This window comes from Bos mutus, chromosome 18, assembly GCF_027580195.1.
Source record: "Bos mutus isolate GX-2022 chromosome 18, NWIPB_WYAK_1.1, whole genome shotgun sequence".
NCBI lineage: Eukaryota > Metazoa > Chordata > Mammalia > Artiodactyla > Bovidae > Bos > Bos mutus.
This window is the reverse complement of record NC_091634.1, coordinates 19,606,313-19,630,104: the sequence shown is the minus strand read 5'-3', so window position 1 is coordinate 19,630,104 and position 23,792 is coordinate 19,606,313. Positions and strand designations below refer to the sequence as shown.

Genomic DNA, 23,792 nt, shown 5'->3' with positions numbered 1-23,792 from the left:
ATTTCCTTCCCTGCTCTCCCGTTGGGTGTCCCTTTCCATCCTCTAACACACTTCCACAGAGATGGCTTTCTACGGCCAAGCTTACGCTCCAGAGCAGGAAAACAAGCTACTTCTCTTTTCTCCCTTCTGAGGGAAAATATTTTTGGAGCTGTGCCAGATAGAGCAAACAGAAGATTTTCACCCTTTAGAAGTGGTATTTGCTGTAATTATTGGGGCTGTATTAAAAGCTGATAGAGGCACATAGGACAGCAGAAGCCCCTCCCTTCTCAGTGGGGAAACCAAGGCAGGGCTGAAGGGACAGGAGAGAGCAGAAGCCGTCAAGATGATCAAAGGTCTGCAGTAGGAGGACGTGGCCCTTCCTCCCTCCACCTCACTGAGGACATAATCAATAAATTGGATTGCTGACACCAAAAAAATAAAAAATAAAAAAAAATAAAAGCTGATAGATATTTCTAGAATGGGGGGGGGTGATAAATCTAGTCTAACTCTTAAAAAACTTCACTACAGAATTTGAGATTCTGAACACTTAACGATCTACTTTTAGCAGATTTCAAGTGTAGAGCACAGGATTAACACTCGTCGCCATGCTGTGCATTCAGGTCACCAGAACTTACTTATCTTATAAAGGCTGACCAACACAGATGTCCTGACCCACTGATTGTGGTCCTGATTTCCCCATGTTTATGTGTAACAAAGCATCAATTATATGCCTTAAATATATATAATTTGTCAGTTATGCTTCAATAAAGCCGAGGGAAGAAAAAGGAATATTTGATTTTTGCCCAAGGAAAATAACTGTCCGTAACTATCTTGAATTCCGAGAAGGTACAGACCAAACACCTGCATTTAAATTTTGCTTCGTGGGTAACTTTTTCTAACAAGGCCATCTAATGAGTTGAAAAGCTTTCTCTGGTCATAGAAATTCTTCTCTTGTATTTGATTTTTGTGAGAGGAACAGTGTAGTGTGTTCCTCAGGACAAGGAGATCCAAGTTCTAGTTCTAGCTTTACCATTAAAGGCAAGCACTGTTGGACACAGAACTCTCCTCTTCAGCCCCGGGTCACACTTCCAAAGGGAAAAAGGATGAACCGGATGATCTCCAAGCAGCAGGTGACATTGACATCATTCAATTTAAGTTCACTAGCATATCATTCTTAAAGAAACTCAGTCCCTATTCCTACTTATGTTTGGCTTGTAAATACGATTTTTTTTTCCAAATTGTATTTGGTTTTGTTTTGGCTTTAGATGATGGACGGCCCAGGAGAGAACGATCCTGATTTGAAACTTGCAGGCCACCCTCGCTTCTGTGAAGAGATTAAAAAAAACCTGCCCAGCTACACAGCATACTTCACTAGAGTGTTCCAGAACAAAACATTCCACGTTTACAAGCTATCCAGAAACAAGTAACAGAGCTTTCTATTCAATCTCTATTTTTGATACGTGAAACTCCATCATAATGAAACTCAGATGATGTTTCATATGTAATTAGGTAGCCCGAACCTTAAAGCTGTGATATGATTAAGTCTACAAATGTTTACACAAGCATTACCATCTTTGAAAGTATCTTATACAAGCTTCAGTCTTTGTCCTGTTTCATGAATGTTCTTTAGCCTAAATGTTTCCACTTTCTAAAAGTGATCTAGAAGTTTGTTGTTGGGTAGAACAATTAAGTGTTCTATAGGAAGCCTGAACAGTTGCATGCGTGTGTGCATGCTGAGTCACTTCAGTTGTGTCTGACTCTTTGCAACCATATGGACTGTAGCCCACCAGGCTCTTCTGTCCATGGGATTCTCCAGGCAAGAATACTGAAGTGGGTTGCCATGCCTTCCTCCAGGGGATCTTACCGACCCAGTGATTAAACCTGCATCTCTTATGTCTCCTGCATTGGCAGGTGGGTTCTTTACCACTAGCGCCACCTAGGGAGCCCGAAACAGTTGCATATCCTGTTGTAAATCCAAAGCCTGTTCAGGATTTGAAATACTTCTAATTTTTAATTGACTTAAAACAGCTATAGTTGAATTGAATTGAGGAAATGCATAATTAAGTTATTTAATATTATTTCACCAGTGAAGACCAACTGGTGACTTTTTAAAAAGCTCTTTATTGTCCTGTTTCACCTAAAAATTTTATAATGTTTTCCATTTGTCATGCTTTTACTATTTAAAGAAAGATCATGTTAGGCCTTCGTATATATCTAAATTTTCGTTGTGCTGTGTCTGCAATGTAATGGGTAGCACTTCAGCAGTGTGTGTCTGTGTGCATGTGTGTACATGAGCACGTGCATGCGTCTTTTAATGCTGGACACAGAAAAGGGTTACAAATTCCATACTGTAAGTCCTTAAAGCAGCAGCAATGTTACGTAGCTGAGTCGAATTTGTCACTGTTTAGTGTTATTATTTTAAAACCTGTTGATACTATTTAACCTATCCTGTAAGTAAGAAAATTTTTCTTTATTTCTTACTCATTCAAATTTACTGGGTTTGCAAGATTTTGTAAACTCTTTGTTTTTAGCCTTTGTATTTTTTACAGCCTAGAACCTTGCAAAGTCTTACTATTTTTTAAATGTTGTATCTTAACTAACTTACAACTCTGATATTTTTGGCAGAAAGCATTTTCATACTAGGTTTGATTTGTGGTCTCCAATCTTACTGCAAGAGCCCTTGATAGGTTGTTCTTTTTCTTACTCAAAGGTAACCAAGTGCCTCTAAGTCATGCTTACTTGTAAACAACAATGAAGAGGATCATGTGTACCTTGTACCTGCTCAAAGTTTTTGATAATTGCTTTTATAATTAATTTCTAATGATAGGGACATGTAAAGAAGTTGCTGATAAAAGCATATTGTGTTTTCAACTAAATCAAGATGGCTAATGAGATTAACTTTCATCTCTCATGCCAGTTGGAAATGATTTAAATGTTTCTCCTCACAATCGTATTAAAGTAAATCGCTGTAGGCATGAAGATGGATGGATCATATGTCCAAATGATTTTTTATTCACCTACTACTTATTAAGCAATATTCAGAAAGAAATTTTACACTGTCATGTTGGACTCAAGGACACTTGGCTTTTATCACAACTTATTTAAATAAAAAATTGCCAGTAGCTGGGTTATTAAATTATGCAACTGAAACTCCTGAATTATGTCTTATATCCCTTAATAGGGTTGGAGACCACGGCAGTTTAGGATAATACAATAATGAAACATTTTAATCAGTACTAAAACTTTGATTCTGTAATGATGCATGCCTATTGTAGCTGACAGCATGGGTCAGTCCGTTCTTCAGTGAGTGCCTTACTCTAGTTGAAACCAAGCACATGTAAGGTACAGTATGTTAGACTATCTAGTTACGTTTTTAAAACCCCCTATTACCTTCTCAGAAATATTTTGATTTATTTTAAATATTTCTATATGTATTATTATAATCTACACATTTGGGTATTTGGAGTTTCAGTATACTAGACACGTGTACTTAAATTTTTATGCTTATCATCACTGCGTTGATGGCACACAGTAATCTTTTTTTCATGGTTTAGGTGCCATCTGTTGCCAAAACACTTAGTGTTCAGTCTTTAGTGAAAAATATAAAGTGCCAAGAAATCTTGCAAGACAGAATCCATACATACACTCTTTCCAAAACACTGTGACCATGTATAGTAGACGTTTTTATTTCCTGATGACCAAATCTCTCAGTGAATCATGTTAAATATTTTAGTGCTCCTCAGTTTTCTCTTTTATGACCCTCTCCTTGGAGTACACAGGAGGAAAGAGAGGAATGCGGCAGACTCCTGGCTCTCTGCCGAGCCAGAGCAAGTGACCTGTAGCCCAGGGTCCCTTCCACACGGATCTCCGTGGCTGTGCTAATATTTGATAATGACCTCAAATTACGGCTGTATTTTATGCATAGAAATAACCACTTGATTTTGCTTCAGAGTTAGCATTCAAAAGAAACTCTAAGTATAGTAAGTGCTCTTATTATCCTTTACGTACACAACTCACCAGATCCCTTCATGGTTTCCATCGTCATGTAAGCTGACTGCCACCCAGCGCCACGGGGGGCTGCTCCCCGCTGCTGTGTTCTCACAGGCCTCAGCTCCCTCCTTGGAGTTCTCTGCTTGTCTGTGCATGCTCTACTTCCTGTTGTAAATACACGATTGAACATAAATCCAGGACATTTCGATCTAAAACAAAAGGATTATTTCTGTGAAAGTTAGCTAGAATGCTTTGATCATATTTGATAAACGTTACCACTAGTAAAAACTGCTTTTAAATTAATTGTGTTTGGGAAAATTATAAAATATTGGGAGTACTTAAAATTCAAGAAAATTTATGAGCTTAGATTGCTTCACAGATTTATTTATTTTAGTCCTCATTTCACCTTTAAAAAAATCTAGACTGATCAGAAGATATTAAAATGTACCCAAAGCATGTTATTGGTATGATTTATTCAAGAATAAAACCACAGTCATTGGCTGCTACTGCTAAGTCACTTCAGTCGTGTCCAACTCTGTGTGACCCCATAGACATCCGCCCACCAGGCTCCCCCGTCCCTGGGATTCTCACAGTCATTGGGCCCTTATGCAAAGGAAACGTCTCAGCTTTACATCAAAAGATGAGCAAATGAATATACAAATTATACATGTGAAGTTACGATTCCCTGCTTTGACCTACTTACCTTCATTAAATGACTAGCTGCTGATGCTGATCACAGTGACTGATCTACTACAGTTGAAAGGTTCCGGTCACTTTATTATAGACTTAAAAGTAGGAATTCATTTCAGATATATTAGCCAGGACCACAGTTAGGTGTTATCTGCGTCATTTGTTGTCCACTTAAAGGTGATTTTCTTGACCTCACCGAGATCAACTAGACAAATGTGTTTATGTGAGTGTGCATGTCTTTGTATGTGTTTGGTTGAGGCTGGTGATTTCAAGGGCATATGTAGATACTGCAGACCAATGTTTCATCTGGCCTGCATCTTTAAAACTAACTAAAAATGTTTATTCTTATTCCACATGAACCTTGTAACAATTTTAGCTCATCTTTGGCCAAAACTTAACCTAAAGTAACACAGAAATATTCCATTTTTAAATTTTCGTTTAAACCTTGGAATTAATAGGAAGACAAAATGTTCTCAGATTATATAACTTGGCCAGTATGCTCCTAAGTGCGTTATATACAACAACCTTTTGGCATAAAAGAGAGTGCTTGTTTGTTCATGGGAAAAAGCTTTGAAAATGAGAGAGAGGCTTACTTTCTTGTGGCAATTCATTTTCTGTACTTAATATCCTATGGGTAAAATCTTACAAAGAGCTTTTATAATTTGTTGAACTGTATGAAGATTATGTACTGAATAAAGCTCTTTTAAGTTACACAAAATGAGTGTCTCTCAGTTCTTTGAAGGTCAAAAAACAAGGAACTGGCTTACTGAAGTGTATTAAATATGTGCTAAATAGAGTATCATCACATAAGATGGATGTGGCAAGGTCTTAATTGTGCTTGCTAATGTTGAAGGGGTTCATTTTTTCACAAAATTTGGTTTGCTAGCTGCTTATTTGCTTCACTTGAACCTCAAGGTTATAGTTAAGGTTTCTAAAGAGAAGGCTGCTATCAGCAGAATTTATCTTCAGAGAGATAAATGCTATTGTTTTGACCTTTGGAATTGTTTCTACTTCTTGATCAAATTCTCAGTCTTTAGTACCTCAGGAAAATGCCAGTGGTTCACATTTTTGCTAAGTGTATAGATAAGAAATGTGCCTGACTATCGTTCAAAGCAGATATTGAAATTCCAAGCAAAAATGGTCAGGGAGACAGGTATACTTCCTAACAGAGGAAAATGGCGGTGGGATCTCAGATGTTTCATACTGACTCTATACATAGACAGTTTCAGTATACTTACAATTAAGTCCATGTTGCTAGAACCGTCTAGCAAATTAAGAATTGCGAACAGTACAGATAAGCGAGAGATTCAGGATGTGAATGAACATGTAGCGGTCTGACGAGTGACACCAGGCACAGAGCAGATAAAATGCTAGTTCTCTGCCCCTCCTTTCAGAAGAGGTATCTGAAACTCATCTCAAACCTTTTCAGTTAATCTTTAAACTATTTCATTATTTGTATTTGGCCATACCAAGAAGCATGTGGGATGTTAGTTCCCTGATCAGGGATCAATCCCATGCCACCTGCCATAGAATCACAGAGTTTTAACCACTGGGCTGCCAAGGAGGTACCCCTTTTCAGTTAATACTTAGATATTTGCTTTATAGGATTGTTCTTTGAAGTGCAGATAACAGAGCTATAGTGTAATGTGAAATCAGCTTAGTAGGTTGCAGCCAACATTTAGTAGTTGAGAAAGAGAGAGAGGAAGGAGGAAGGACGAGGAGAGAGAGGAAAAGGGAAGGGAGAGAGCAGACAGCCAATATGGTAACTATAAGTATTGTTTTGTGAAATGTTTGTTGCAGTTATACATGTCAATATCTGTGCATTGGAATGCGATGTCAAACGTGTTTCTGTGAATTCATAGTCAATTTGAAAGCCATGCCCTTACAGCAGGAAGGACTCTGGGAAGATGGCAGCTTGAACTTGGCTCTGTGCTTGTCCCCCCAACTCTACTAGAGTAGACCCTTTTGAACAATGATGATGATATTAAAGAATTATACATTTTAGGTATGATATGGACATTGTTATTTTGTTAGATCCTTATCTTCTAGAATATATACTGAAATATTTACAGGAGAGATTATATATACAGGGTTTATATCCAAATTGCTACCCAACAAGAGACAGCACCGCAAGGAGAACCCTGAGCACCGCAGTGAAGAGTAGCCCCCACTTGCCACAGTTAGAGAAAGCAACAAAGACCCAGCGCAGCCAAAAATAAAAATTAAATTAAAAAAACATTAACTTACCCAAGTAATATTATTAAAAAACTAACAAATTTAACCAGGAAGCTAGGAAGATAAAAAGGTAAGAACTGAAACCAATTATATAGGAAAACAATAGCATAAACAAATTGCCCACCCCCAAAATGCTGGATATTTTTTTAAAAGACCAATGAAAACAACACCTGGTAAACCTGATTAAGAAAAAGAGCAAAAGAAGACAATCACAGAATCAGAAGTGACCAAAAATATATATGAAATAATGTATACAACTTTGTAGCAAAAAATAAATTGGGAAACCCTACCAGAATTGGGTGATTTCCTAACAAAACAGAAATTGTCAAAATGAACCCAAAGAAGAAGATGAAAACTTGAATAGACAAGAACCATAGAAGAATCTGGAAAGAGGCCCAAAGGTTGTAAAGGACACCTGGGCAAGAAGGATACACAGCCAAATTCCAACTTTTAAAGAAAGGATGACTCCAAATTTAATTTGGGCCATAGAAAAATAAGGAAATCTCCCACATTTCTTCTAGGAAACTTGTTCAAATAGTTCACTAGAATTCAACACAGATAGTATATTTGTTTTCTAATGCTACATAACAAGTGACCACAAACTTTGCAGCTTAAAACAACATACATTTGTTATCTCAACGTTTCCATGGGGCAGGAGTCCAAGCACAGCTTAGCTGGGTCTCACAAGACTTCAGTCAAGATGTCAGCCAGGTGGCTTGCTCATCTGGAGTTCAGGATCCTCTTCAAAGCTCATAGAAGTGGTGGCAGAATTCAGTTACTTGTGATTGTAGGACTGAGCCCATTAGCTCCTGGAGCCCATGCCTCTCCATAAGCATTTTATAACATGGCTTTTTGCCTCTTCAAGACCAGCAGGAATGCATCTCTCTTCAGGAAAGATTCTTTTAAGGCCTTTTACTTGAGTAAGTGAGACTCCATCACCCACCCACTCCCACTCCCACCCCCTTGGAATAATCTCCATTTTTTTATTAACTCAAAATCAACTGACTTGGGGCCTGAATTACATCAACAGATTTCCTTCACCACTACCATAGACTGTGATGTAATCAGATCATCATCATTACAGGGCCCTCCGGTACTTGGGAGAGGGATTATAGAGAGCATGATCACCATGGGGTAGGAATCTTAGGGGCAATCTTAGAATTCTGCCTACTACAGGCAGAATTACAAGTTAAAAAGAAAACTAGAGTCTGGCCAATACTGAGTATCTGGCAGCAACTGACCAGAGTACCATCTTTGTATTTTTATTCATTTATTCATTTATTTTGGCTGCACTGGGCCTTCGTTGCTGTGCACAGGCTTTTCTCTCTAGTTGCAGTGGATGGTCATTGCAATGCGTGGGCTTCTCATTGCGGTGGCTTCTCTTGTTGCTGTGCACAGGTACTAGGTGCTGGGGCTTCAGTAGTTGTCTCACACAGGCTTAGTTGTCCTGGGGCATGTAGGATTTTCCCAGACCTGAGACCAAACCCCTGTCCCCTGCATTGGCAGGTGAATTCCTAACCACTGAGCCACCACAAAAGCCCAACGTTAGCGTCTAAACCATATGCTATGCTACGTCGCGTCAGTCGTGTCTGACTCTGCAGCCCCATGGACTGTAACGCACCATGCTCCTCTGTCCATGGGATTCTCCAGGCAAGAATACTAGAGTGGGTTCAGGGGTTGAACCCACGGCTCATTATGTCTCCTGCATTGGCAAGTGGATTCTTTACCATTAGCACCACCTGGGAAACCCATTTAAACTTTCAAAAATAACTGCTTATTATATTCAAGAAAGTAAATGACAAGATGGAAAATTTAGGTGAAGTGAAAACTAAAAAAAAGAACAAAATGGAAATACTAGAATTGAAAAATAATAAGTCTTCAGTGAAGGGTTAAATAAAAAATTAGATACAGCTAAAGAGAGACTTAATCAACTAGATGATAGGTTAGAAGAAAATATTCAGACTAAAACATAAAGGAGAAAAAAAGTGAAAAAGGAAAGAGCATGAGATGTATATGCTAAAACATTTTACTTTTCCTATAACTAAAGCCCCACAGAGAGAAGGAAGAGAATGGGGCTATATGACTTTGCACAAGCTACATATACTCTTAGCTTCAGCTTCCTTTTTTGTATATAGAGGTTTAATAATCTACCTATAGGGTCACTGGATGGATTAAATGAGATGATAACATTTAAAGCAATAGGTCTAATACTTTGTACAAGGTGAGTACAGCAGGTGGAAGCTACAGGATATTATCACCATCGTCATTGTCATCAAAATTAGAATTCAAGAAGAGTATGAAGAACAAAGTTATGTGACTCAGACAGAAGAACCCTTGATAATTTTGTGAACTACTCTTGCTATATTGCTGTTAAAAAAAAAATCTTTAAAAAACAAAACAAAAACCTTTATGGACATACAGCTTGTAGGGAAACTAACTTCTCAGTATTTTCTGAGTTACGTGTTTACATCACAAAGAGAGGTATTTTTGTGTCTGTGGCTAGCTGAGTATATATATATATATGAGAGGAAAAGGAGCCATAGACAAAGATTGAGAAGCTAATTATTTGCATGTTTTTGGAAGCAGCATCATCATTATTGAAGATAAACGTCAAAGCCCTGCCAAAATGCACATATTCATAAAGAAAGTAAAAGTGTTTGATTGTGTCTGAATCTACCTAAGAGAGGGAAAAGAGTAAAAGAACATGACTTCAGGAATTACCATAGTAATTAGAACAGCAGAGTGATAATTAAAGCTCATAAATTTAATGTAACTATTAGCATTTTCTCTTGCAAGAAATGGTGGATTTCTCCCTCCCCCAGGAAATGACACCTGTGAACAATTATCTTTTTATCATTGCTATTAAGATTATTTACATAACTTGTGCTCATTCAGAATTCACTCTTAATGCTTTTTTTTTTTTAAGCAATGCCTGATCTCATGCTTGATTCTCTGTCTGGCCAGCAAAGTATGTGGGGATTATTGATAATTAATAGTATGACAGAAACTGACAAAACCATTACTTGAGGGCCTGCTGTACAGCTATTTTGCTCTGGCTTTTTGGGTGGTATTTTTTGCTTGTTTAATAGGAAATCTGATTGTCTGTAAGAGCCTGTTGGGTTATAAACATTATGAACACAACCTTCCCTGTACCATCATTCAGCTCAGTGATTCCTTCCTGAGAACTCACTGAGGACCTACTCTCTGACAAGGTGAAGCCTAAGGATAGGGAAGGTCCTATAATATGAACATGAATAGAAATACCCTGTTATACTGAGTGAAATGGTTATAAGGATATGCTTTAGACAGAGCTGAAGTTGTACGTATATACAAAGGAATATTACTCAGCCATGAAAAGGAACAAATTTGAGTCAGTTGAACTGAGGTGGATGAACCTAGAGCATGTTGTACATAGTGAAGTAAGTCAGAAAGAGAAAAACATATCATATATTAACACATATGTATGGAATCTAGAAAAATGATACTGATGAACCTATTTGTAGGGCAGGAAGAGAGACACAGATGTAGAGAATGGACTCGCGGACATGGTGGGAGAAGGAGAGGGTGGGACGAATTGAGAAAGTAAATATTGAAATATATATATATATACCATGTGTAAAATAGATAGCTAGTAAGCAGTTGCTGTATAACACAGGGAACTCAGTCTGTGCTCTGTAATGACCTAGAGGAGTGAGACAGGTGAGGGGGAGGGAGGCTCAGTAGGGAAGGGACATATGTATACTTTTGGCTGATTCACGTACAGCAGAAACCAACACAACATTTTAAAGCAATTAACCTCTAATCAAAAAAAAAAACAAAACTCCTCTAAGGGAAAACAAAGGATGTGCCAGTTAGGAAGTTTCATGTTGAGAGTTACAGAAAACCTAACTCAAACGGGCTCAAACCATAAAAGGAATTTATTAGCACATTAGGCCTTTAGATAAGACTTAGTCTAATGTCCCAGTGCAGAGAAGACAATGGCACCCCACTCCAGTACTCTTGCCTGGAAAATCCATGGACAGAGGAGCCTGGTAGGCTGCAGTCCATGGGGTTGCTAAGAGTCGGACACGTCTGAGCGACTTCACTTTCACTTTTCTCTTTCATGCATTGGAGAAGGAAATGGCAACCCACTCCAGTATTCTTGCCTGGAGAATCCCAGGGACGGCGGAGCCTGGTGGGCTGCCGTCTATGGTGTCGCACAGAGTCGAACACGACTGAAGTGACTTAGCATTAGCAATGTCCCAGTGACTAAATGGACTCAATATTTATTGAGACCCGTAGGCACTCGGAACACATTAGTGTACAAGACAGACAAGGTCCATGGTTTCACTGAACTTATATTTTAGTGGAGGATACACATGATAAGAAAAAAAATAAGAAAATGCTAAATGTTTAGAGAGAAAATAAGGTGTTGTGACAGTGTAATTAGGGGGTTACAGTGCTCAGTTGCTCAGTCGTGTCCAACTCTTTGTGACCCCATGGACTGTAGCCCACCAGGCTCCTCGGTCCATGGGATTTTTCAGGCAAAAATACTGGAGTGGGTTGCCATTTTCCTTGTCCAGGGGATCTTCCAGACCCAGGGGTCGAACCCTCGTCTCCTGCACTGGCAGGCAGATACTTTACCACTGTGCCACCTAAGAAGCCCAATTAGGGGGTTACTTGGTATTAAGTGCTCAGAAAGACTTGTCGGAGGAGATGGCACGTAGGCTAGGATTTGACCCACAGGAAGGAGGCAAGTAGGTGGGAGGAGTCTGGGTTCACTAAGGGTCAGAAATGAGAGCATAGGGAAGGAAGTGGATGGTGGAAGCTTGCAGCCATCAGACCATGGATGCCACAGGAAAGAGGATGAATTTTACTCCAATATGATAGGAAAATAATGGAGGATTTTGAGCAGAGTAGTGACATTAATTTCTGTTTCAAGAAAGGTATCCGTGGATGCTGTATTCACTTTCTGTTGCTGCTGTATCAAATTACCAAGAACTTCTATGCTTAAAACATTACCTCAGTTTTGTAGTTGGAAGTCTGCATAGCTCAGCTGTTTGTCCCGCTCAAACTCTCCCAAGAAATTGAGGCTCCATTCTGAGGGTTCTGGGGATGAGTCCATTTCCAGCCTCATTCTGGTTGTTGGCAGAATTCAGTTCCAAGCACACGTGGAACTAAGGTGCTCATTTCTCTGCTGGCTCTCAGCTGGGGAGCACCCTTAGCTCCTGGTGATCTATCTCTCTGTGATCCTTTCTCAAGTCCCCTACATCTCAGGACCAGCAACAAGGTGTAGGAGCCCCTCTCTGCTGCATCACTTGTCACTTCTACCTTCTGTCTACTGCATCTTTCTGATTTCAGCTGGGACAAGTTTTCCACTTTTTACAATTGTATTTCTGTTTGAGTATGCGCTGGGTCTTCATTGCTGCACATGGGCTTTCTCTAGTTGTGGCGAAAAGGGACTGCTCTCTAATTGGGGTGCACAGGCTTATTCTTGAGGTGGCTTCTCTTGTTGCAGAGCACAGGCTCTAGAGCATGGGCTCAGTAGTTGTGGCGCTTGGGCTTAGTTGCCCCACAGCGCATGGAATCTTCCTGGACCCTCGTCCCTTGCATTGGCAAGCGAATTGTTAACCCCTGGACCACCAGGAAAGTCCAAGTGTTCTTTTAAGGGCTTGTGGCCTTAGATTGGACCCACCAGAAGTTATAGGATAATCTCCCCATCTCAGGGTTTATAACCTTCAAGGTTTATGGCCTGCAAGGACCATTTTGCCAAGTAACAGGACATATTCACAGATTCTGGAGGTTAGGAAGTATAAATTGGGGGAGGAGGGCATTACTCAGCTTACCACAGATGCTGTGTGGAAATCAGACTTGAGTGGGCAGAGGGTAAGATTAGAGGGGTATTTCAGTACTCCCAAGTAAAAGTGTGTGGCTTGGGGAACAGAATGGTAGTGATGGAGAAGGAAGAGAAGTAGGGTTAAATAGGAGCTGCTGGTGAATTATACACTGAGAATAAGGGTAAAGTCAAAGGAAACACCTAATTTTTTTTTTTTTACTTGGAAAACTGGGTATATGATGGTAGTAGCTTTTGAAATGGAGAAGACTGGCATTGTAGTCCTTATTGGTGTTCAGTAATCTGGTTCTCCCCTCTCCCTACCCACCTTTTGGTTGGATGCAGCCTTGTGACCAATTCTGGCCAATGAGATGTGTCACTGCTGGGTCAGAGCATTTACTCTCCAGCGCAAAATTCTCAGGAGCTCTCTCCCAGGCAGTGGCCGCTGCTCCGTCAGCCTAGGTCCTGAAAAAGGATGGTGTGGAACAGACCTTCCTGCCAAGTTACATTCGACATGTAAGGTAAGAAATAAACCTTGATTGTTTTAAGTCACCTTGATTTAGGGTTGTTTGTTACTGCACCTCAATCTCACCTATCCTGACCTGACATAGTGGGGAAGCAATAGCCTTTTTGCAGAAGCAGGAATAAAGAGTTATGAATTGACCAGTTAAGTTCATGATGCTTAGTCAATGGTGTGTCAGAAAACATGCCTCTCTTGTCTACTTTACTGCTCTGCTTCAGTTTTGTTTTCAGTTGCTAAGTTGTATCTGACTCTTTGTGACCCCATGGACTGCAGCATGCCAGGCTTCCCTGTCCTTCACTATCTCCCACAGTTTGCTCAAATTCATGTTCATTGAGTCGGTGATACTATCTAACCATCTCATCCTCTGCTGCCCTGTTCCCCTTTTACCTTCAATCTTTTTCAGTATCATGGTCTTTTCCAATGAGTTGGCTTTTTGCATCAGGTGACCAAAGGATTAGAGCTTCAGCTTCAGCATTAGTCCTTCCAATGAATATTTAGGGCCGATTTAGGACTGACTGGTTTGATCTTCTTGCTATTCAAAGGGCTCTCAAGAATCTTCTCCAGCACCACAGTTTGAAAGCATCAATTCTTTGGCACTTAGTCTTCTTTATGGTGCAACTCTCACATCTGTATATGACTGCTGCAAAAACTGTAGCTTTGACCACATGGCCCTTTGTTGGTAAAGTGATGTCTCTGGTTTTTAATACGCTGCCTAGGTTTGACATAGCTTTCCTTCCAAGGAGCCAGTGTCTTTTAATTTCATGGCTGCAGTCATGTGTCCATAGTGATTTTGAAACCCAAGAAAATAAAATCTGTCACTGCTTCCACTTTTCCTCTTCTATTTGGCGTGAAGTGATGGGACTGGATGCCATGATCTTAGTTTTTTCAATGTTAAGTTTTAAGCCAGCTTTTTCAGTCTCTTCTTTGACCTTCATCAAGAGGTTCTTCAGTTCCTCTTCACTTTCTGCTTTTCAGTCGTGTCATCTGCATATCTGAGGTTGTTGATAGTTCTCTTGCAATCTTGATCTCAGCTTGTGATTCATCTAGCCTGGCTTTTGCATGATATACTCTGCATAGAAGTTAAATAAACAGAGTGACAGTATTGAGCCTTGTCATACTCCTTTCTCAATCTGGAACCAATCCATTGTTCCAGGTAAGATTCTAACTGTTGCTTCTTGACCTGTATACAGGTTTCTCAGGAGACAGGTAAGGTGGTCTGGTATTCACACCTCTTTAAGAATGTTTCACAGTTTGTTGTGACTCACACAGTCAAAGGCTTTCATGTAGTCAATAAAGCAGATGTTTTTCTGGAATTCCCTTGCTTTCTCTATGATCCAATGAATGTTGGCAATTTGATCTCTGGTTCGTCTGCCTTTTCTAAACCCAACTTGTATATCTAGAATTGCTCAGCTCACATACTGCTGAAGTCTAGCTTGAAGGATTTTGAGCATAACCTTACCAGCATGTGAAATGAGTGCAATTTAGTGCTAATGTATTACCTGCATTCTCAGAGAACTCTTCCTGTTTCTAGACTTGCTGTCAGCTGCTCTCAAGATCTATATGCTGGCATAATCCAGATTCAGATAAGCTCAGAGGTCCAAGAATGGAGTTTTTATGACCTGATCTTGTTCATGTGTCTGTCTTAGAACCAGCTGCTGAGACCATGGGAATGGGTTATATTGACAACTTAGGCCAATCAGTGTCTCCCTCTGGAGTTCAATGTGAAACCAATCACATGTAATTCACATGACTAGGAAAACCAGAGCATTCTTGAGAGGGAAGCTGCTGGGAATGCATGTTCAATACAAGAGGAAAACACATTTTCAAGTTCCTGTTGTAGGTCTGGCACAATGCTCGATACTTTGCTTGTATCATTTTTTTGGTGTTTTGTGGTTGCACTGAATGTGGCTTGTGGGATTTTAGTTCCGTGACCAGAGACTGAACCCAGGCCCTCAGCAGTGAGAGCGCAAAGTCCTAACCACTGGAGCACCAGGGAATTCCCAGCATGTACCATTTTATCAGTAATCCCATCCTTCATGGAACCCATTATGAGCACTATTAATCTCCTCTAAAATTGTTGCAGATATCATGTATGTAACTTTTATCTACCCACAGATTCAACTTGACATTTCCCCCATAGATACTATGAAAACAATAATTAACATTTGTTTCCAGTGCCACAACTGTGATAATTAACCATGTAGAGAGAAGTCTGAGAAACTGATGGGTCTGCCCATCTATAGCGAGTGTTACCCGCACTGCCCACATGTGCTTCCCAGAGAGTTTGCCCTCCTCTGCTGCTGCTACTGCTGCTAAGTCACGTCAGCCATGTCCAACTCTGTGTGACCCCATAGATGGCAGCCCACCAGGCTCCCATTCCTGGGATTCTCCAGGCAAGAATATGGAGCGGGTTGCCAGTTCCTTCTCCAGTACATGAAAGTGAAAAGCGAAGTTGCTCAGTCGTGTCCGACTCTTCTCGACCTCATGGACTGTAACCTACCAAGCTCCTCCGTCCATGGGATTTCCCAGGCAAGAGTACTGGAGTGGGTTGCCATTGCCCTCTCCGCCTCTGTTTAACACAAAAAAGAGCACATTCCTGAATCCTCCCCACAGCTGACTTACTAAATGGGTTATCTTACCATAAGTGTAATTGGAACTATGACCTCAGGACCCCAGTCAGTCTTCACTGGCATTTTGAGTTGTAAAACCACAAGACTGGAGCAGCTATGTGCACACCAAACTAGACAAAGCCATCCTGCAAAGAAAGAGTGAAGCAGACAGAAAAAGCGGGCCTAGGAAGCCATGTGGCTGCCTGGTGAGACAGGGGGAGAAATAGCAGGTTGTGGCTGATCAGTGCCTAATCATAGTCCCCCTGAGGCTGGCCTCATGCATTGTTCTTGGGTTCCAGGAAGTACCTGTTAACTCACTTTCCAGTAAATTACTTCTTTGACTTGAGCTACTGTGTCTGTTTCTTATAACCAACTGATCCCTGATGAAATGATAGTACAGGCAAAGAACTCTCAGGAGTCTGGCTTTCTTAAGACATCTCTTCTTGATGTTCTTAATTTCATAAGACATTTCTACACAGTTAACATGGTACTTGTCATCCTATTGGTGTTGAGTCACTAAGTTCTCCTCCTGCCCTCAGTCTTTCCCAGCACCAGGGACTGGTTAGTTATGTAAGTTTCTACCCTTCTGACTGTGCTGCGAACTTCCTGAGAGGGACTATTTATTTTTCGTCTTCAAACTCTGAATGGACACCGAGAATGAGTGTGTTGTAGGGGTTTATTGCATTGGATTCTGCAATTAAGATCAAAGTGGCCAAATACTCACTGAGCTATAGTCAGTCAGTTCCTCTTAGGGAGAGAAAGGGAACGAGAGCATGGCTCCTGGCAAGCTAACCTTCCCTTCCTACTACCTATTGAAGAAACTTATCCTACATTCCAAAAAGAGTGTATGAATATGAGAATTCCACACAAAAATATCCAAGCATTAAGCAGTAAAAAAAAAAAAAAAATGGTGAATATACACACACACACACACACACATATATATATACACTTTAAAAGGGTATCTATTATGTCATTATTGATTGAATACAGTGCTCTACTATTTATTGTTAGGCCAAATTTAATTTTGTTATTTAGATATTCAATATATAGAATTGCTTATTTCTTTGTTTCTTCTTGTCAGTTGTTGAGAAAGGTGGTAGAACCCATAACCCACTGTGGTTACGGGCTCGCCTGTTCCTCAGTTTCCTCCTGTTAATTCGGTTTACATGTCTTACAGCTATGCTACTAGATGCATTAAGATTTAGAATTGCAGACTCCCCTGGTGGTCCAGTGGTTAAGAATCCACCTGTCAATTCAGGAAACATGGGTTCGATCCCTGGCCTGGGAAGATTCTACATGCTATGGGGGGAGCTAAGCCCACGGGCCACAACTGCTGAGTCCACGTGCAGCAACTGCTGAAGCCCGTGCACCTAGAACCTGTGCTCCCCAACAAGAGAGGCCGCTGTAGCGAGAAGCCGGAACACCACAACCAGAGTCGCCCCTGCTCACCACGAGAGAAAGCACACACACAGCAACAAAGAGCCAGCACAACCCAAAACAAATTAATTTTAAAAGATTAAGAATTGCTGTGCCTTCCTGGTAGATGAATCCCTTCAATATTATGAGATTCCCCCACTTAATTTCTAAATGGTGCTTATTGGCTTAGCTTACTTTGTCTGATGTTAGTAGAGTTACCCCATTTCTCTTTGCATGGTATATATATATGTTTCCACCCTTCTTCTTGGAAACTTTCTGTATTCCTACATTTATGATGTCTCTTATAAACATACAGTAGGGTTTTTTCCTCCCTTCTGAAAATGTTGTCCTTTCAAAAGAAATGTTAAGTTTGTTTAGATTTTAGGGTAATCGTGGATAAATACATTATGTAGATACAGTGATATTAAACCAGGGATGTTGTGTCCTTCTCAGGGCACCACACCTGAAGACACATGATACCATTTTTCTTTTCTCAATGATACTAATTTTGGTCACTTACTTACGGTGTTGTCCAATTACCCACTGTATGCTGCTGCTGCTAAGTCACTTCAGTCGTGTCCGACTCTGTGCAACCCCATAGACGGCAGCTCACCAGGCTCCCCCGTCCCTGGGATTCTCCAGGCAAGAACACTGGAGTGTTCCTTCTCCAATGCATGAAAGTGAAAAGTGAAAGTGAAGTCGCTCAGTCGTGTCCGACTCTTAGCGACCCCATGGACTGCAGCCCACCAGGCTCCTCCGCCCATGGGATTTTTCAGGCAAAAATTATGGAGTGGGTTGCCATTAGCTTCTCCAACCCACTGTATAGTTATTATTAATAATTATGAAAAGATAAATGGTAAGTGATGTGTGGGAAGATATTTTGAGAACAAAGACACTGTTTTTCATCAATTTCGGCTCCTCCACTAGATGTACAAACCATGCCTGATCTTATTTCTTCAGTGTTCGCGTTCTAATAGCTTTGAACAGTGGAAGTCCTTCAGGCTGACTCTTGCGCCTTTTCACACGCCCTGTTACTTATCTTAACCGCTCCTCTCTTTTTGGTACAATAAGACATTCCATACTTACTTTGTGTGATTCCTTCCTGAGCCCTCTACCCAAGCATTTCTCTAAGGCGCTCTGGTCCTTTTAATAGGAAATGGTATTTAGAAACCAAACTCTGAATGCTAGATGTACTCATTGCTATTGACCATTGTGGCTTCTAGGCTTCTCCAGTGGACTGTGAGATGAAATACACAGAAACACATACACACATATGCATGCACATATATTCAAGCACGAGAAAATTTATATACATATGTGTATGCATAAATATATACATGCATGTATGTATAAACACACACGTGACTTTGTGCTGATACAGCCAATTCCAATACTACCCCACAATGTTCTTCCTTGCTTTCCCTATATTTAAAGAAAAAATTAATATTTATGTCTTCCTTTTGCAGTGAGAACCCTGGTTTCAAATGTTAGCAATCCCAAATCACGTAAAATAGTTTCAGAACTGCTGTGCCTATAAGTCACTATGAAAATAAAACCTACTTGAAAGTGTTCAGTATTTATTTATTATTTTTTAGACTGAGGGTGGGTATATAGTCAAAGTATTGTGTTCAAATATTGCTCAAATTAATCCCGTCCCCCTTTAATTGTGGTTGTTATTCTTATGAAACACAGTTGGATTCACCGGTTTATGTTTGTGTTTAGTTTTAGTTTTCCTCTCTCCCCATCCATGCTGTTCTGTTTTTTGTTTGTTAGTATTTAGAACATTAATATGATTACAGAAGTCAAAAAAATAAAAAAGAGGTGTCATTTTCTCCATTATCCTTCCCACCTGACTTCATTCTTGTGCACAATCCATTTTACTAGTTTCTGGTGTTTATTTTTTCTTTGTATCTTTTTGTGAAACTAAGCAGGTGTGTGTATGTTTTCTTATCTTTCATTTTTCCTTACACAAAATGAATATATTCTTTTGCACTTTGCTATTTTTTCTTAATGCTATATCCTTGAAATCATCTCACATATTTGCATAGAAATTTTACTCATTTTTAATAGCTGTTAAGCCCATTAACATTTATTGATATGATTGATATGTATGGTCTTAATGCCTTCATATTGTTTTAATTATTGTGCCTGTTATATTTGCCATGTTTCTTTATGTGATATATCAACTTCTTTCTAAAATTATTGTTTATATTTAGGAAAGCTTGTATCTTGTTTCACTGGTTACTTTTATATTTGTACTTTTTATGTTCTTCATTAGGAATAAGTGAGAAAAACTCATTTAGCTTTTACTCTCTGGTGTCTCACCTGTTATCTGTGCAACAATCAATTATCACATCTACCTTGGCTTTTCTCCCTTCTCCAAATTTTAGTCATAACTTACACTTTGTCAGGCTATATTCTGTTTACTGTTATTTCTCACCCTTGTCTCCACCTGTTATAAGATTCATATATTTTACCTGAAGTGATACAGTATTATTTGAAGGTATTCTATAATGAAGAATACCTATTGTATTTATCTGTTGTATTTACCTATTGTAAACCTTAAAGCAATCTCCCTCACCCTCTCTCTTTACCACACTGTATTTGTAGCTATTTAGATAATACTTTAGGAATTAATGTCTTAATAAAATTGAATTTAGCAAAAGCCTTTCCAAAGAGTGTCACTTCCACACAGGTAGCATGAGGAATTCTATGGACCTGCTCATCAGTGAAATTATTAGTGAATTATTAGTGAATTATTTTCTGCTCATCAGAAAAAATTATTTTCCAAATTTATACTTATTTCACTGATGAGTATAAATTGGGAAAATAATTTTTTAAACCCAACCATTTAAAGTCTCTGGAAATTATCTTATAAAAAAACATTTATTCAAGAAAATCTATTAAAAATAAACACAGTGCAAGTCTGTGGTATCTGAACCACAGCCAGCCCCTCTCCCCCCTCTCCCTCCCCCTCTCCCCATTCAGCGTGACAGAAACTCCGGTCCAGGCCATTGTAGATGAGGACACGGCTCCCTCCCCCAACCTCCCAACTGATGGCTGCAGTGTCTTTCCAGGAGGCACAGCATTTCTTACCCTTCACCTCCAGCTACGTGTTGCAGAGACTAGATTCCAGGCCGTTGTGGCCAAGGGTATGGGGCTCCATTCTTCCATCCAGGCCCCGCAGACGGGGGCTCTCCTCAAGGATGGCACACTGCATGCACCAGGCCCTACTCATAGGGCTGAGGGGCAGTGCCAGGAAGGGCAGTTTGGGAAGCTGGAAAGCTGCTGTCCTCAGCCAGCGTCCTCCTCTGAAAGCAAGGGTGTCACTCAGAAGGGGTCCCTCTGCCACCAAGTCCACATGACCCAGACAGAAATCACACTACCCAAATGTGTTGAAAATGTATATCTACTTTTATAGCAAGTTTATTCATAACTGCCAGTACTTGGGAACAACCAAGATGTCCTTCGCACCAGGCCTCCCTGTTCCTCAAGTGCTGCAGTCCATGCGGTCAGATTTGGACACGACTGGGTGACCGAAGAACGACTAACAAGATGTCCTTTGGTTGGTGAATGGATAAACTGTAGTACATCCAGACAATGGAATATGATTCAGCACAAAAAGAAATGAGCTATCAAGTCATGAGAAGCCTGCAGCATAGAGGAGTCGGCGTACTACTAAGCGAAAGAAGCCAGTGTGAAGAGGTTACATGCTGTACGATCCCAACTATATGGCATTCTGGAACTGTCAAAACTAGGGAGACCATAAAACATCAGTGGTTTCCAGGGGCTGGTGGGAGGAAATGTTGAATAGGCAGACCATAGAGGATTTTTAGGGACATGCATCTTCCCTAAATATATGTTGGATGTTTGTCATTATACCTTTGCCAAAATCCATAGAATGTACACCACCAAGGGTGAACCCTGACTAGGATGTGCTGATGTAGGTTCAATTGTAACAAATGCCTCCTCTTGTGGAAGATGATGGTGGGGGAAGCTGTCTAGGAGTCAGCGGGGAGCCGTGAGTATATAGGAAACCGCTATACTTTCTGCTCAATTTCTCTATGAACCTAAAACTGCTCTAAAAAATAAAGTCTGTCTTTAAGTTAATTATATGAAAATCAGTCATTAACAGACTGAGCTCAAAACTATCAAAGGAAAACCAAATGCAGAGTATTTGAGCCTGCTGTGTAAATGGGAAGACTATAAAACACAAAAGAGTGACTACTACCCCATGATCAGTTAGGGTTTTTCCAGATGGACAATATTTGAAAAGATTCGGCATATCAGCAGCTGGGAGTTCAACATAAATCATTCAGTTCAGTTCAGTTCAGTCGCTCAGTCGTGTCCGACTCTTTGTGACCCCATGAATCGCAGCACGCCAGGCCTCCCTGGCCATCCTTAGCCCATTAATATTTTATGATAAGATACAAACTCAGTGAGTGACATTTTAAGAATTCTAACCCAAACAACTAGTAAGCCATCTGTAAAATCTAAGCTGCTTTCTATCCAACTCCTGTAATCTAATGTTACATTAAGATATTTGAAATTAATTTCCCCTTCACATATATAATCCACTCCATTAAACTTAAATCATAATGCATATTATTTGCTAATATTTTCTAATACCCTTCCAAGAGATTTGGATGAAGGCAGCACAAGGGCGAAGGGTTCTGCCAGAGCATCGTCGCTTGACAGCAGCGTGACCTTGGACAAGAAACACATAAACACAGGAAACTGTGTCTCAGTTTCCTGAACTGTAAATAGATTAAATCAATAGTCTCATCCCATAAGGTTTGAAAGGATTAAATTAGTTAATAATTTAAAGCTCTCCGGCAGTGTCAGGCATGGCATAAGCACCTAATAAATATTTACTGCTGTTATTAACACAATTTTGACACTTCTTAAAGGGGAGTTTGACTTGTGTAATTCTTCTTCTTAACCCCATGGAATAAAATGTTTACCCCTGGTGTGACGAGATCATCTGTTAATAGACACTTTCTGCTCTTTTTTTTTTTTAACTCCATGAAAATTTTGAAATGCTCTGTGCCATCAGCAAAAAGCAATTCTCACTTCCCAGAGCACTGGCCAAGGCTGGAACATTTCAACCACGGCCCCATCCGAGAGCTTTTCTAGGTATCATCCCCTTGGCTTGGGATTCTGTTTCCACAGGACTCCCTCCCTCCATTCAACTCTGTTCAGATATTACCCTTTATGAGAAGCATGCCCTGCTCACTCTAATTCTGCTTCCTACCATCTATCAGTGCCTACAGCTATACTTTTTAAAAAATTATTTATTATTTGTAGCTGTGTTGCGTCTTCACGGCTGTGCATAGGCTTTCTCCAGCGGGGTGAGCGTGGGCTACTCTAAGTTGTGCCTGGGCTTCTTGTTGTGGAGCTCCAGAGCACCGGTTCAGTTGTGGCTGCACACGGGTTTAGTTGCCCCAAGCATACGGTATCCTTTTGAACCAGGGATTGAATCTGTGTCCCCTGCATCGGCAGGTGGATCCTTAACCACTGGACGCCCCCAGGGAAGTCCCACAATTGTGCTTGTTCTATTTTCTATTTCCTCCACAGGAATGTAACTTTCAAGAAGGCAAAGACTTTATCTTGTTCACTGCACTATCCTCTATTTCCAGAAGCCCCTGCAACTAAGCTGCCCTGGCCCCCTACATAAAAGAGCCCTGTTCATCCCATCCCTTCCTCTTTCCTTTCCTTTCGAGTTTGCACCCCCTTTTTGTTTACTTATTAATTTTCCACATCACCCACAAGAACAGTGTCTAGAACAGCGGACACCCATTGAAGTGAAAGTTGCTCAGTTGTGTCCGACTCTGCGACCCCATATAGTCCATGGAATTCTCCAAGCCAGACTACTGGAGTGGGTAGCCTTTCTCTTCTCCAGGGGATCTTCCCAACCCAGGGATCGAATCCAGGTCTCCCGCATTGCAGGCAGATTCTTTACTGTCTGAGCCACCAGGGAAGCCCTGGCACCAATTTGAAAGTGAAAGTGCTACTGACTCAGTTGTGTCCGACTCTTTGCAACCCCATGGACTATAGCCCACCAGGCTCCTCTGTCCATGGAATTCTCTAGGCAAGAATACTGGAATGGGTTGCCATTCCCTTTTTCAGGGGATCTTCCTGACCCAGGGATCAAACCGAGGTCTCCTGCATCGCAGGCAGATTCTTTACTGTCTGAGCTGTCAGGGAAGCCCAATTAGACACCCAGTAAATATTTGTTAATGCATAAAGAGTGTTTGGCACATAATAAACCCTCAGCAAATGTGCTGAATGAGTCTATGTCCCTGAAGATGTCACAGAGAGACCATTCTTCATTCTCAGTAGATAAAACCAAGTATTAGCGATCTATTGCTGTGTAATAAATTAACTCAAAAAACTTAATGGCTTACAACATGAAAAGCATTTGCTGTCCATCATTTCTGTTGTTCAGGAATTCAGGTGTGGATCAGCTGGATGCCTCTGACTCCAGGTCTCATTTGGTTTCAGCCAAGTTGTCGGTAAGGTCTGTGCCTCCCCT

General features: G+C 40.5%; 1 protein-coding gene across 1 annotated transcript in view; it reads left to right on the top strand.

The window, feature by feature from the left end:
* DPY19L3 (dpy-19 like C-mannosyltransferase 3) overlaps positions 1–5,389 on the top strand; it is a 74,587-nt gene extending 69,198 nt beyond the window's left edge. The window contains exon 19 of the mRNA XM_070388015.1: positions 1,245–5,389. Within this exon, the coding sequence (XP_070244116.1) occupies positions 1,245–1,406 (162 nt within the window). The 3' untranslated portion in view covers positions 1,407–5,389. The remainder of the gene's footprint in view (positions 1–1,244) is intronic.
* The last annotated feature ends 18,403 nt before the right edge of the window (positions 5,390–23,792 follow it).